At 43.0% G+C, this 16,143-nt stretch overlaps 1 protein-coding gene across 2 annotated transcripts; it reads left to right on the top strand.

The window, feature by feature from the left end:
• The first annotated feature begins 4,989 nt into the window (after positions 1-4,989).
• Positions 4,990-15,011, top strand: LOC139159924 (zinc finger protein 84-like). 2 transcript variants are annotated; one of them, XM_070737386.1, is made up of 2 exons: positions 4,990-5,059; positions 11,090-15,011. In XM_070737386.1, exon 2 carries the CDS (start codon positions 11,793-11,795, stop codon positions 13,146-13,148), a length of 1,356 nt encoding a protein of 451 aa, XP_070593487.1. In that variant the 5' UTR covers positions 4,990-5,059; positions 11,090-11,792; the 3' UTR covers positions 13,149-15,011. The 2 variants fall into 2 exon arrangements, with proteins under 2 accessions (XP_070593487.1, XP_070593486.1); XM_070737385.1 differs by having other exon boundaries at positions 4,990-5,063.
• Positions 15,012-16,143: the final 1,132 nt, after the last annotated feature.

The following is a 16,143-nucleotide window of genomic DNA, read 5'->3' as shown; positions in this document are numbered from 1 at the left end:
AAAACCGTGGTATAGGAAAAAAACAGCAAAGTATTTTTTAATTAATATTTTTGAAAAACTGGTATAGCCGTTTCGCGAAGTTCGAACCCGCAAAAATCGAGGGACCACTGTATTCCAAATGTGGTCTCACCAGCGGTCTATATGTATAGCAGGATCATAATCTCCCTCTTCCTGCTTGTTATACCTCTAGCTATGCAGCCAATCATCCTACTTGCTTTCCCTACCGCCTGACTGCACTGTTCACCCATTTTGAGACTGTCAGAAATCACTACCCCTAAATCCTTTTCTTCTGAAGTTTTTGCTAACACAGAACTGCCAATACAATATTTTTTGAAAACCCGTGGTACAGTGATCCCCCGCTCGTTGCGAGGGTTCCGTTCCAGGACCCCCCGCAACGAGCGGGTTTTCGCGAAGTAGCGCTGCGGAAGTAAAAACACCATCTGTGCATGTGCAGATGGTGTTTTTACTCCCGCAGCGCTAGCGAGGAGCCGAAGATTGGGGGCGGCGCGGCTGTTTTAAAATGTCGCCGCCGGCATGGGGGGCTTCCTAGCAGCCCCCCAAACCCGGGTTGGGGGTCCGGGGGGTGCTGGCAAGCCCCCCATGCCGGTGGCGACATTTTAAAACAGCCGCGCCGCGCTGACTGTCGGCGCTTTCGAGCTGAGTCCCGGAGCGAATTCGCTCCGGGACTCAGCTCCAAAGCGCCGACAGCCAGCGCCAGCGAACGGCTTCTCCGTGCTGGCTGTCGCCGCTTTGGAGCTGAGTCCCAGAGCGAATTCGCTCCGGGACTCAGCTCAAAAGCGCCGACAGCCAGCGCCAGCGAACGGCTTCTCCGCGCTGGCTGTCGGCGCTTTGGAGCTGAGTCCCGGAGCGAATTCGCTCCGGGACTCAGCTCCAAAGCGCCGACAGCCAGCGCCAGCGAACGGCTTCTCCGCGCTGGCTGTCGGCGCTTTGGAGCTGAGTCCCGGAGCGAATTCGCTCCGGGACTCAGCTCAAAAGCGCCGACAGCCAGCGCCAGCGAACGGCTTCTCCGCGCTGACTGTCGGCGCTTTCGAGCTGAGTCCCGGAGCGAATTCGCTCCGGGACTCAGCTCCAAAGCGCCGACAGCCAGCGCCAGCGAACGGCTTCTCCGCGCTGGCTGTCGCCGCTTTCGAGCTGAGTCCCGGAGCGAATTCGCTCCGGGACTCAGCTCGAAAGCGGCGAGAATGAACGGCGTGGGCGGGCGAAGGGCGGGCGGCAGCGAGGAGTTTGCGTGGGCGGTGGGGAAACTCCTTGCTGATGCCCGCTGCTCGCCCTCCCGCCAGCAAGAGGGGGAAGACCCAGGGAAGCCGCCCAGCAGCTGATCTGCCGGGCCCCATCTACGCATGCGTGCCCATAGAAAAAAAGGGCACACATGCGCAGATGGTGTTTTGACTTCCGGGTTGAAAAATCGCAAATTACCCTGTTCGCAATGGTCGGGGACGCAATAACCGGGGGATCACTGTATAGGCTATTCACGAAGTTCAGACCCGCGAAAATTGAGGGAACACCATATTAAATCTTTTATAACTTCAAATATCTATTACAATGTTCACAAAAAAAATGTGTTTGAAAAGGAGAAGGTGGGAGATAATAGCAGAATATAGAGTGTAAAAAGGAGAAGTTGGTAGATGCTGAGGAACATAAGATTAGGGCAAAGGGCAGAGGGCAAAGGGGGAGCCTGCAAGATAGCAGGCGGTTTGGAGTTTACGACTTTTTATTTTGATTCTATAGTAGGTGTATATGATTAAAAAGGGGAAGTAATTCTACAATTGTTTGGAATAATAGATAATTAGTATTTACATGTCAATATAAATAGGAATAGATTCAGATAGTTTATATACGTCTGCTTTAAAATTTGAGTTGTATGCGAACGGTGTGCAATTTTATTCATTTATTGTTGTCTATTATCAAATGGAATCGTGAAGGGACTTAAGACATTTCTTTTTTTCTTTTCAATAATTGTCTTATACTTTTTATTAAATAACCATTGGTACCATTTCTCCCAAACCTTGTAGAAATCTGAGTCATTTTTATTTTGTAGTTCCATTGTCATTTTAGACATTTCTTGGTATAATTGCTTATAAAATGTCATTTGATTTTCATTTGAAGCATAAATAGAGACAACGACAAGTGGTTTTGGCTCTATATTTATCTGTACAATTAATATTCTACCCTCTTGGTCTACATATAATTGTTTGGAATTTATGGAGTTTTCAATATACACAGCTATCCCTCTTTTTCTTTGATCTGCCAAGGCGGCATACATATTTCCAATTTTGGGGTTCTATAATAGTTTTTGACATTTCCACACGTCATGATTTTTGTAATAATCCTCAAATTTCTACCACTCTCTCATTTCTGGGTACCCCTCCCTCTCTCCCTCCCTTTTCTCTCTCATTTGTTTCTCATTTCTCCCTCTTCCTCCCTTTTTCCCTCATTCCTTCCCCCTTTCACTTCTCTCTTTTTCTATCCCTGCCCCCCCCCCTTTGTTCTTTCTTGTCCTACTCTCAGGAGTGTTTTTGTGTGTGTCTGTGTGTGTGTGTACACTCTTGAACCATTTCCAAAAACAGGTGAGGGCTGGGTTTTTCTTTCTTTCTTATTCTTTGGGTGCTTTTTACCATATGCTTTAAATCAAGTCACTTCTTTCTCTCTTTTGTTTCTCTCTCTTTCCTCTCATTCTCTGCCTCAATCATTTTCTCGTTTCTCTTTTTTCTCCCCTTTTTTCTCTTATTTTCTCTCTCTCCCTTTCATTTCTGTTTTTCTCTTCCCTCTCCTTTTCCTTCTTTCCCCTTCTCTCTCTCATTTATTTGTTCTTCCCCTCCCTCGTTCTTTCCATCATTTTCTCAGGCCCCCCCCCCTCTTTTCCCTTCTCTCTGTCTCTGTCTCTCTGGGAACCAGCCAGCAGCCTATACCACTTCTTCTGAGCTTATCCTCCGGTTTCACACAGAACTTCCTGGTTTTACAGGCAGCCGAGCCAGCCGAGCCAGCCGAGCACGATCCACTCCTCTCCTCCTGTGCTCGGAGTTTCGCCTTCATGTGTTAGGGGTGGGGAAGAAGCTGCTGACCCCCCCCCCCCCAAGCCTTGGCTTTGCTGGGGGCTGGCTTGGAAAGGGATCCCAGGCACAGAACGAACACGGGGTTGGGGCCAGAGATCCTCTTCCTTCTTTCCTTCCTTCCTTCTTTCCGTCCTTCCCTCCTTCCTTTCTCTTTCTTCCTTCCTTCCCTCCCTTTCTCTCTCCCTCTTTCTTCCCCCCTCTCTCTCTCTCCCTCCCTTTCTCTCTCTCTTCCTTCCTTCCCTTTCTCCTTCCTTCCTCTCCACTTCTCTTTCACTCCCTCTCTTTCCCTTCTCTTTCCCTTTTCTTTCTCTCTACCTTTCTCGCTTTTCCCTCTTTCACCCTCCCTCTTCTCTACCCACAGAGGACTCGCTCGACAAGCCTCCACCCTCTGACCCCGGACTCCCATTCAGTCCCCATTCTGAAAATGGGAGCCAGCAACTCAAAGAGGAGGAGGAGGCAGCAGGTGCCTGTGTGTATGGTGTCAACAGACTCAAACTCAACCCGGATAAGACGGACTGGCTGTGGGTTCTGCCTCCCAAGTACAATTCCATCTGTCCGTCCATAACCCTGGGGGGGGAAATAATTGACCCCCTCAGAGAGGGTCCCCAACTTGGGCATCCTCCTCGATCCACAGCTCACATTAGAGAAACATCTTTCAGCTGTGGCGAGGGGGGCGTTTGCCCAGGTTCGCCTGGTGCACCAGTTGCGGCCCTATTTGGACCGGGAGTCACTGCTCACAGTCACTCATGCCCTCATCACCTCGAGGTTCAACTAATGTAATGCTCTCTACATGGGGCTACCTTTGAAAAGTGTTCGGAAACTTCAGTGCAAAATGCAGCTGTGAGAGCAATCATGGGCTTCCCCAAATATGCCCATGTAAATATGCCCATGTAAGTCCGCAGTCTGCATTGGTTGCCGATCAGTTTCCAGTCACAATTCAAAGTGTTGGTTATGACCTATAAAGCCCTTCATGGCATCGGACCAGAATATCTCCGAGACCGCCTTCTGCCGCACGAATCCCAGCGACCGGTTAGGTCCTACAGAGTTGGCCTTCTCCGGGTCCTGTCGACTAAACAATGTTGTTTGGTGGGTCCCAGGGAAAGAGCCTTCTCTGGGGCGACCCCGACCCTCTGGAACCAACTCTCCCCAGAGATCAGAACTGCCCCCACCCTCCTTGCCTTTCGTAAACTCCTTAAAACCCACCTCTGTCATCAGGCATGGGAGAATTGAGATATCTCCCCCGAGCCTATACAATTTATGCATGGTATGTTTGTGTGCATGTTCGGTTTTTTAAATGAGGGTTTTTAAAATTATTTTAAATATTAGATTTGTTACATGTTGTTTCATTATTGTTGTTAGCAGCGCCGAGTCTACGGAGGGGGGTGGCATACAAATCAATTAATTAATTAATTAATTCGGTGGAATGTCTTTCTTCCACAAGTTTTGTGTGCTCCACAGTGAAGGGTTCACCGCTGGTTCTCCATCAGAGGAGGTTTTAAGAGGACACAGGAGAGCCAGTTGTCGGGAATAGTGTAGGTTCTCCTGCTTGAAGAATTGGTCCCTTCCCACTCTTATTCTGTAATTCTATAAGAACCTCGTGAATGTTTACGGTTCGGCATGTATCTAATATTCCCACGTTTCACTATTTCACTTGGATCGATTGCAAAGGTGGGCTGCTAGAGTCCAAAGTGACTTGATGGCATGTAATCCATGAAAACGTCTTGCAAACGGCTTAATGGGTAGAAACGGGATGAGCCTGTTTTACCTCCTCCTACCGGGAGATGGCGGTCAGACAGTCAACATAGGCGTCTAGAAAGTCGTCGCTACAATAAGCAAAGGCCTGTGGGGGTTGAGCTTTAAGGGGTTAAACCATCAAGAACTGCATTGCTAGAAAGTACGGGAGGATCTAGCGGCCGGTGTCTCACGGGAGGAAGATGGTCCGCCGAGTATCTTCTGAGCTCTTCCAGGTGTCGTAGGAGCAGCTGGTGGGTGAGTTGAGGGCGGGTGGGAGGAGAGGCTGGGAGCAAGAAAGGCGGCTTGGTTTCCTCCGCAGCGAGGAAGCAGAGAAACTACCAGAATACAGAAAAACACAGTAGGATGTGAGCTTGGCGGTCCTGTAGTCCAACCGCCTCCTCGAGCATGAGAATTTAGAGCGTTTCCATAACGACATCAACAGAATAACAGTTGGAAAGGACCTTGTGGGTCATCTAGTAGTCCAACCCCCTGCTCAGTCTGGAGACCACACACCATCTCAGACAAATGGCAGAGTATCTTCTTCAAAGCCGCCAGTGAGGAGCATCTTCAGCTTGGGGATATAAGCTCTTCCTCTGGTCGCTGTCAGGAAATTTCTTCTTGTTTCTAGGATGCTTCTCTCCTTCATTAGTTTCCATCCATTACCTCTTGTCTTGCTTTCTGGTACTTTTCAGAATAGATTAATCTTCTCTTCTTTGTTGCAGCAGGTCACTTCTGCTGCTTCTTTTCACCAGACTAGACCTACCCAATTCCTACCACTGTTCTTCATGTGTTTTAAGCTCAAGCCCCCAGTCATGTTTGTTGCTCTTTCATTTCTTCCAATTTCTGCAACTGTTTCCATCCGTTGTTCCTGCCCACTGGTGGCCTAGAAAATAGTGTGGACCCCTCCCCCCTGTTGCAACCCCCCAAGTACCTGTATACTGCTATCATGTCCCCTCCAGCCCTCCTTTTTGCAAGACTATCCATGCCCAGTTCCAGCAACCTTTCTTCATATGTCTTGGTTTCTGGTCCCTTTGTTATGTTGGTTGCTCTCTTCTGTACCCTTTCTAGAGTTTCTATGTCCTTTTTGTAGTGAGGTGACCAGAATTGAATGCAGTACTCCAGGTGTGGTCTGACTAGGGCATTATCTGGTGGTATTAGCACTTCTGCATGTGTTTCTGCCTCAAGCCCCCAGTCATGTCTGTTCTTTCATTTCTTCTCTTCAAATGAACCTTCCTGTTCATAAGTATTAAGTCCAGAATAGCTGACCCTCTAATTTTCTCTATCATTTGCATAGGTTCCTCAGGAGCCTGTAAGAAGAAACTGGAGAGCCATTTATCCAGATGGTATGGGCTCTTCTGAATGAAGAGGAGATTGCGCTTTTTGATGATGTTTTTGATGTTAGGTGACCATTTTAGGTCTTGAGATATGATAGAACCTAGAAATTTGAAGGTCTCTACTGTTGATACTGTGTTGTCTAGTACAGTATTGTGAGAGGTGGTATGATGGAATGGTTTCTCCTAAAGTCTACCACCATTTCTACAGTTTTGAGTGTGTTCAGTTCTAGATTATTTCGGTCACACCACAAGACTAGTTGTTTAACCTCCCATCTGTATACAGATTCATGATTGCCAGATGTTCTATAGATGTTCTTCCCTAGCTTGCACATCACTGTTAGAGCCAGGGAATGTTGTGTATTGAGTAAAATGTGGTGAAACTCACTTAACAATGCTCTTCCTTAGCAAGCAAAATTTTCGTCTCAATTGTGGTCATAAGTCAAGGACTATCTTTGCCTTCCTCTTTTACTTTCTGGCAATTTTCCTCTGTTAGAGGGACCAAAATAGTCCAGACAATGTAAGGTTTCTTACTGCAGCACGGGATTGGACTATATGACCTCTGATGTATCTTTGAGACCTAAATTGCTATGCTCTTTCAAAATTTCTTCTGAAGCCATGTCTAGTAGCAGACTTTGGGGTGTTTCCTTCATCTCTCCGAGACCGCCTTCTGCTGCACGAATCCCAGCGACCGATTAGGTCTCACAGAGTCGGCCTTCTCCGGGTCCCATCAACTAAACAATGTCGGTTGGCGGGCCCCAGGGGAAGAGCCTTCTCTGTGGCGACCCCGACTCTCTGGAACCAGCTCCCCCCAGAGATTAGAACTGCCCCTACCCTCCTTGCCTTTCGTAAACTCCTCAAAACCCACCTTTGTCGTCAGGCATGGGGGAATTGAGATATCTCCCCCGGGCCTATATAATTTATGTATGGTATGTTTGTAGGTATGTCTGCTTAAAAATGGGTTTTTTTAACTATTTTAAATTTTAAATTGTATATTATTAGATTTGCTATAAATTGTTTTATTGTGTTGTGAGCCGCCCCGTGTCCACGGAAAGGGGCGGCATACAAATCCAATAAATAATAATAATAATAATAATAATTATAATTATAATAATCTTATTCCTTTCTCTCTCTCTCTCTTTCCTCTTCTTTCCTTTCTCTCTTTCTTTCTCTCTCTTTCACTCTTTCTTTTTCTTTCACTCTTTCTTTCTCTTTTGTTTCTTTCACTCTTTCTCTTTCATTTTCTTTCTTGTCTTCTACCCCTTCCTTCCTCTTTTTCTTTTCTCTTTTTCTATTCCTTTTCTTTCTTTTCTCTCTTACTCTCTCTCAGCCCCACTCTCCCTCCCTCCCTTTCTCCCCTTCTGTGAAGAACCTCAAAAGGTCTTTAGTAGCAGGGGGGAAAGAACAGATCTTTGGAAACTGAGAACATGCCCATTGTGTCAGGGTTCCAAACAGCATCTAAGATCAAATCAGAGTCCAAGGCAAAACTTCCTTGAAGATCCAATTTATTAAAAGAGCCATGTTGGTACAACTGTGAGAAATCCAAATCTGAGCTTCTAGGGTTTCTCCACCAAGTTTAAAGTTCATTCCCCTGTCCTACACCCACAAATTCCTCACACAGACCATTCATCCGTTCACTCCCATCCACTTCCGGGTTTCAATTCATCTTTCACAAAATCATATCCATACTTCTTTTTGTCTAGTTCAAATCTTTCTTTCAATTGTACATATATAAATCAATGGCAAACATTCTTCTGATTCCAGCTCTTTAGATTCGAGGATAGAGTCACAATAATTAAACGATATTATTTGACCATAAGTCCACCAGTCTGGCCTCTGCACCATTTCTTTTCTAAAAAGCTTTCTTAGGAGACAAAGAGGAAGGCATGTCTAACAAAGTGATTATTAAAATCAACATTTCATTTAACCCTATCATTCCATAAAGAGCTTTGCCATCAAAATCTTTATTCATGCCTTTCAAGCTCAAGGAACCTCTGATTTTGGAGCGTCACTCACTCTTTTTGCCACAAAACAACAAGCATCAAAGTACAGTTTTAAATCTGGTCAACTCAAACCTCTTTCCTTAGCACCTTGCAATTATTTTATGTTTAATTCTTGTTTTATTCCACATGACATATAAGCTTAGACATGTCCATCTGCCATAGTTTGAATTGAGTTTCAGTAAATGTTAATGATGATGATGATAATAATAATAATAATAATAATAATAATAATATATTAGATTTGTATGCCACCCCTCTCCGAAGACTTGGGGTGGCTCACAACATAACAACAATATAGTACAGTACAAATCTAATATTAAAAAATTAAAAAACTAATTTAAAATACATTATCATAAAAGACATCTACACAGTTATACACACTCAATCCAACTAGTCATAATACAGGAGTCAGAAAAATGGGGGGCATCAATTCCCCCACGCCTGGCCACAGAGGTGAGGCTTCAACATTTTGTGAAAGGCGAGGAGGCTAGGGGCAGTTCAAATCTCTGGGGGGAGTTGATTCCAGAGGGTTGGGGCCACCACAGAGAAGGCTCTTCCCCTGGGTCACGCCAGACGAAATTGTTTAGTTGACGGGAGCCGGAGAAGGCCGACTCTGTGGGACCTAATTGGCTGCTGGGATTCATGCGGCAGAAGGTGGTCTCAGAGGTATTCTTGTCCAATGCTATGTAGGGCTTTATAGGTCATAACCAACATTGAATTGAATTATGACAGGAAACTGATCTGCAGCCAGTGCAGGCCACAGAGTGTTGATGAGACATGGGCATATCTAGGAAAGCCCATGATTGCTCACACGGTCACATTCTGCATCATCTGAAATTTCCGAACACTCTTCAAAGGTAGCCCCATGTAGAAACATAGAAACATAGAAGTCTGACGGCAGAAAAAGACCTCATGGTCCATCTAGTCTGCCCTTATACTATTTTCTGTATTTTATCTTAGGATGGATATATGTTTATCCCAGGCATGTTTAAATTCAGTTACTGTGGATTTATCTACCACAACTGCTGGAAGTTTGTTCCAAGGATCTACTACTCTTTCAGTAAAATAATATTTTCTCATGTTGCTTTTGATCTTTCCCCCAACTAACTTCAGATTGTGTCCCCTTGTTCTTGTGTTCACTTTCCTATTAAAAACACTTCCCTCCTGGACCTTATTTAACCCTTTAATATATTTAAATGTTTCGATCATGTCCCCCCTTTTCCTTCTGTCCTCCAGACTATACAGATTGAGTTCATTAAGTCTTTCCTGATACGTTTTATGCTTAAGACCTTCCACCATTCTTGTAGCCCGTCTTTGGACCCGTTCAATTTTGTCAATATCTTTTTGTAGGTGAGGTCTCCAGAACTGAACACAGTATTCCAAATGTGGTCTCACCATCATTCTATATAGTGGGATCATAATCTCCCTCTTCCTGCTTGTTATACCTCTAGCTATGCAGCCAAGCATCCTACTTGCTTTCCCTACCGCCTGACTGCACTGTTCGCCCATTTTGAGACTGTCAGAAATCACTACCCCTAAATCCTTTTCTTTTGAAGTATTTGCCAACACTGAACTGCCAATACAATACTCAGATTGAGGATTCCTTTTCCCCAAGTGCATTATTTTACATTTGGAAACATTAAACTGCAGTTTCCATTGCTTAGACCATTTATCTAGTAAAGCTAAATCATTTACCATATTACAGACGCCTCCAGGAATATCAACCCTATTGCACACTTTAGAGTCATCGGCAAATAGGCAAACTTTCCCTACCAAACCTTCCCCTATGTCACTCACAAATATATTAAAAAGAATAGGACCCAGAACAGATCCTTGTGGCACACCGCTTGTAACCTGACTCTGCTCAGAATACTCGCCATTAACAATAACTCTCTGATGTCTACGCTTCAGCCAGCTGAAAATCCATTGAACTATCCAGGGATTAAGTCCAATCTTCACTAATTTATCTATCAGCTCTTTATGTGGAACCGTATCAAAGGCTTTGCTGAAGTCCAGGTAGGCAATATCCACGGCACCACCTTCATCCAACACCTTTGTGACATAGTCAAAGAAATCAATGAGATTAGTCTGACATGATTTGCCTTCAGTAAAGCCATGCTGATTTGGGTCTAATAAGTTATTGTTTTTTAGGTGCTGATTTATCCTCTTTTTGAGTAGAGTCTCCATCATTTTAACTACAACTGATGTCAAGCTAACTGGCCTGTAGTTACCAGCTTCTTCTCTACTGCCCTTCTTGTGAATAGGCACAACACTGGCCATTCTCCAATCCTCAGGAACTTCTCCTGTTAACAAGGATTGGTTAAACAAATCAGTCAGGGGGGTGAGTGTTGCAATAGTCGAACCTCGAGGTGATGAGGACATGAGTGACTGTGAGCAGAGACTCCTTGTCCAAATAGGGCCGCAACTGGTGCACCAGGCGAACCTGGGCAAACTTCCTCCTCGCCACAGCTGAAAGATGGTGTTCTAATGTGAGCTGTGGATCGAGGAGGATGGCCAAGTTGCGGACCCTCTCTGAGGTGGTCAATAATTCTCTCCCCCCCCTCCCCGGGTAATGGATGGACAGATGGAATTGTCCTTGGGAGGCAAAACCCACAGCCACTCCGTCTTGTCGTGGTTGAGTTTAAACTATGAAAGAGAAATAGCCTATAGGGTTAAAATATTTATCTGAATTGAAAGATAAATAGATTCTACCCAATAATTGCAGTATGAAGAATTTGTGATTGACTCAACAATGTATTTCATGATTGAAAGTATATTTGAATTTGGATCTCAGTAATCTTTAATGTATTAAATGAATCATAATTAACAGAAGCTATTTCAGCATTGTGGTATGTTTGATTTTTAGTAGTGTACACTTTTTCACATCTTCTGCAACCATTTTATAAAGAAACTATTTCAAACTTCCACTGTTATTTCAATCTTACAGATGAAGAGAATACCAGTAAGAGCACTCCAGACAACTGAGAATAACCTGCAACTTTGAAAATGAAAGCAGATTGAGCCTTCAGAAAAGAACAAAATTCTTCTCTTTCCCCAGCTGATGAGAGACAAAGGGGAGAAAATCAAGAAGAGATTTCAAATTGGAAAAAGTATTGTGTGCAGAACTCAAAAATAGATTATATGAAAAGGCCAAAGGAGATTATTTTTTCCTTTCAGAGAAAGAGAGAAATATCTAGAAGTGAGTGGGTAGGAAAAAGACAATTGAATGACTTCAAAAAGTAGACACTAATACAGCTCTGTAAACAGTAATGCAGGCTTTGCCCAGTCTGAAAAAAACCAGTAGTTTCAATCAAAGCTCCATGCAACAAATGATCACACGTATTTTTGACCTCTTCAAGAACATCATGGGTGGAAAAGCTCCGGAGATGTATCTGTAGGGGGGAAAGAAGACATAGCGAATCACACATAAAGCATAACATGACCCACACTGGAGGAAAGCCATACAAATTATCTGAATGTGGGAAATGATTTATTGAGACCAGTTGCCTTGTGCTTCATGAGAGGGTCCAAACAGGAGAGAAGTCCTATAAGTGCTCCCAGTGCAATAAATGATTTTTCAAGCATCAGAGGAATCACACCAGGGGCAAAGAGCTGTGGGAAAACTTTCACTCAGAATTCCAACTTAGAGGATGCACACAGTAAGTAAATCATATAACTGTCCTGATTGTGGGAAATGTTTCATTGCAAATTCCCAACTAGTGATACACCAGAGGAGTCACACAGGAGAGAAACCATTTGAATGTCCTGTTTGTGGGAGATGTTTCAATCAGAATTCGCACCTGGTGATTCATCAGAGGACTCACACAGGAGAGAAACCATTTGAATGTCCTGTTTGTGGCAAAAGTTTCAGACATAGCTCTAGTTTGGTGATACACCAGAGGACCCACACAGGAGAGAAACCCATTGAATGTCCTGTTTGTGGCAAAAGTTTCAGTAAGAACTCTAGCTTGGTGATACACCAGAGGACTCACACAGGAGAGAAACCCTTTGAATGTCCTGATTGTGGGAAAAGTTTCAATCAGAATTCCCACCTGGTGACACACCAGAGGATTCACACAGGAGAGAAACCCTTTCAATGTCCTGATTGTGGGAAAGGTTTCAGTCGTAATTCCAGCCTGGTGATTCATCAGACGACTCACACAGGAGAGAAACCCTTTCAATGTCTTGACTGTGGGAAAAGTTTCAGTCACAATTTAAGCCTTGTGGAACACCAGAAGACCCACACAGGAGAAAAACCTTTTGAATGTCCTGGTTGTGGGAAAAGGTTCAGACAGAATTCAAATCTTTTGGAACACCAGAGGACTCACACAGGAGAAAAACCCTTTGAATGTCCTGATTGTGGGAAATGTTTCAGTAAGAACTCCAGTTTGGTTAAACACCAGAGGACTCACACAGGAGAGAAACCCTTTGAATGTCCTGATTGTGGGAAAGATTTCAATCAGATTTCAAGTCTGGTGATTCATCAGAGGACTCACACAGGAGAGAAACCTTTCCAATGTTCTGATTGTGACAAAAGTTTCAGTTGCAATTCCAATTTGGTTAAACACAAGAGAACTCACACAGAAGAGAAACCCTTTAAATGTCCTGATTGTGGGATACGTTTCAGACAGAATTCAAGACTTGTGGAACACCAGAAGACTCATATAGGACACAAACCCTTTGAATGTCCTTATTGTGGGAAAGGTTTCAGTCGTAATTCAAGCCTGATGATACACCAGAGGACTCACACAGGAGAAAAACCTTTTGAATGTCCTGATTGTGGGAAAAGTTTCAGTCAGAATTCCAACCTGGTGGCACACCAAAGGACTCACACAGGACACAAACCCTTTCAATGTCCTGATTGTGGGAATGGTTTCAGTCGCAATTCAAGCCTGGTGATACACCAGAGGACTCACACAGGAGAAAAACCCTTTGAATGTCCTGATTGTGGGAAAAGTTTCAATAGGAACTCCAGTTTGGTGATTCATCAGAGGACTCACACCTGAGAGAAACCCTTTGAATGTCCTGATTGTGGGAAATATTTCTGTCATTGATCGAACTTGATGGTATCTCTCAGGACTCATATGAGAGAAACGATATGAATGTCCAGATTGTGGAAAAAGTTTCTGTCGGAATTCTGATTGATGGATACATCAGGGGACTTAAGCAGAAGTGAAGCCACACGACTGTGCAGAGTGTGGGAAAAGAAACACCAGATATTTCATACAGGAGAAAAGCCATATGAGTATCCAGATTGTGGAGAAAGTTTCAGTCTGATTTCCAACCTGGTGTTATATAGCACAAGAACTCACACACAAGGGAAACTCTTTGAATGTCCTGATTGTGGGAAAAGGTTCAGTCACTTTTTTAACCTGGTGAGACACCAGAGGATACATACAGGAGAGAAATCATACAAATGACTTATAGGTAAAGTAGGTTTACACACAGGATAAAAAGTTAAAGAAATCCATATTTAGGGAAAAGTTGATAAGTTTAGAGAGGGCATAAATTTAATTTTTATCTGTGTAGGTGAGAAATTGATTATTTAACTTCCAGCCTGATTTATTTTAGTGAACGTTATCTCAGAAGTACATTTAAATATGTTACAGGGTTAAATAAGGTTCAGGAGGGAAGTGTTTTTAATAGGAAAGTGAACACAAGAACAAGGGGGCACAATCTTAGGTTAGCTGGGGGAAAGATCAGAAACAAAGTGAGAAAATATTATTTTACTGAAAGAGTAGTAGATGCTTGGAACAAACTTCCAGTAGAAGTGGTTGGTAAATCCACAGTAACTGAATTTAAACATGCCTGGGATAGACACATATCCATCCTAAGATAAAATACAGGAAATAGTATAAGGGAAGACTAGATGGTCCATGAGATATTTTTCTGCCGTCAATCTTCTATGTTTCTATTGATGATTGGAGAGAAACATTTGAAAATATTAATTTGATAAAGGAATACTGTGGGATTTTTTTTTAAGGCAAAGGTTGATGAGCTTAGATAAGGCTTAAACATGATTTTTGATCATTCACTGAAAAATACTAATTTGATAAAGGTGTAATGTCTGATTTTTGTTCGTTTGTTATCAAGATTTTCCCTTTCCACAGGGTCCCTCCAAGATTTGCCTTCTCTCACAGGGTCCCTACAAGCCTTTCCCTCTCCTACAGGGTCTCCACAAGCCTAGTGCACATGGTCCCCAAAAGCTTTTTTCCTCTCTTGCTGTGTCCTGACAGTCCTTAGGCCTGACTCCCACCCCACTAGGCCTCACAGCTCCTCCATATCCTTTCAATGAACCTAATGTTGGTGAAAAAGGCCAGGACCCGCATCCCAGGGCCACATGGCTATGTCCTGGAAGAAGCCATTATTTTCAGCGTGCCTGGAGTTCAGTCTTGAGACATGTGATGCATTTGCGCATGCAGCTGCTTCAAAATCTAGACCAAATTACTTACGCAACCGTCTTCTGCCTCATACATCTCAGCGACCTGTTAGGGCCCACAGAGTCGGCCTTCTCCAGGTCCCGTCAGCTAGACAATGTCATCTGAAGCGGCCTAGGGGAAGGGCCTTCTCTGTCTTTTCCGCCCCTGTTTCCTCCCAGATTCCTAGAGAGGCCCCACGGAGGCTTTTCCCTGCCTTTTCTGGTTACAGTTTCGGAGTGTAAGTGGAAAATGGTTCTTGAGAAGAGGAAAAAAATATTGAACAACCAGTTCTTATCTAGAAAAGTTCGTAAGTAGAAGCATTCTTAGGTAGATACCACTGTGTATTGTTTTTTATGTAGATTTCTAACATGTTGTAAGCCGCCCTGAGTCTCAGGGGAAGGGTGGCATAGAAATCAAATCAATAAACAAAATAAAATAAAATAAAATAAATGGTGGCTGCTTCTGATTCATTGTCATGTGGGACATAGGTCTAATTTTGAAGTGATCTATTCTTGCTCCTATCTCTTTCCAAAAAAAGTCTCCCTGAAGTTCCAGATCCTGTTTAACTTCCCTAAAAATACCCTCCCCTTTCATCAATCATTTATTTCATCAATCATTGTAATTATTTTTTTTTCTCCTTGTCATTTCTTTTTATTTGTTGTTTTATCTGTTCTATTTTTTCAACTGCTTATGTTAGCTTCTCCTCTTTCCGTCCGTCCTGGTTTCTCCTTGTCCTTTTTGTGTCATAATTTTTAATTCTTCATTTACGTTCTGCATTTTGTTCATAATTTACTCACATTTATTTATTTATTGGATTTGTATGCCGCCCCTCTCCGCATCTTCTTGTCAAGGTGTCTTTTCTTTGGAAAAAGTTTTATTGGTTTTCAAATGTATTTTAAAACAGAGAAATACTGTAAATAAAGTGAAAATAATAATAATAATAATAAAAAACAAACAACAAAAAAGAAATTATAATATCAGCAAACATTCAGTGTTTCTGCATTGCGACATCGGATATTTCATTAAATCTTATAATAATATACGTATTAATTAATTACAGTAATATTCATATTCATATAATCACAAAATCCCTATTCATTCATATTTACATATTTATATTCTTTATTTTACTGATTTTATGTATCTTTTGTGATCATTTTATTTCTATTTTTTAACTCAATCCATCTGTGCCATTGTGCCCATATTTCAGAAGACTTAGAATCTTTTTGGCCCCTTAATTCCATTGTCAGTTTGTCCATTTCGGAACTATTATATATTTTTAATTACTGCTTTTTCTGAGGGAAAAACCGTGGTATAGGAAAAAAACAGCAAAGTATTTTTTAATTAATATTTTTGAAAAACTGGTATAGCCGTTTCGCGAAGTTCGAACCCGCAAAAATCGAGGGACCACTGTATTCCAAATGTGGTCTCACCAGCGGTCTATATGTATAGCAGGATCATAATCTCCCTCTTCCTGCTTGTTATACCTCTAGCTATGCAGCCAATCATCCTACTTGCTTTCCCTACCGCCTGACTGCACTGTTCACCCATTTTGAGACTGTCAGAAATCACTACCCCTAAA

The sequence above is a fragment of the Erythrolamprus reginae genome, chromosome 2 (genome assembly GCF_031021105.1).
Source record: "Erythrolamprus reginae isolate rEryReg1 chromosome 2, rEryReg1.hap1, whole genome shotgun sequence".
Taxonomy (NCBI): domain Eukaryota; kingdom Metazoa; phylum Chordata; class Lepidosauria; order Squamata; family Dipsadidae; genus Erythrolamprus; species Erythrolamprus reginae.
This window is presented reverse-complemented; position numbering and strand designations above follow the sequence as displayed.

What these genes read in the sequence shown, in the direction of transcription:
- LOC139159924 (XM_070737386.1), top strand. Translation starts at nt 11,793, where the DNA reads ATGCACACAGTAAGTAAATCATATAACTGTCCTGATTGTGGGAAATGT.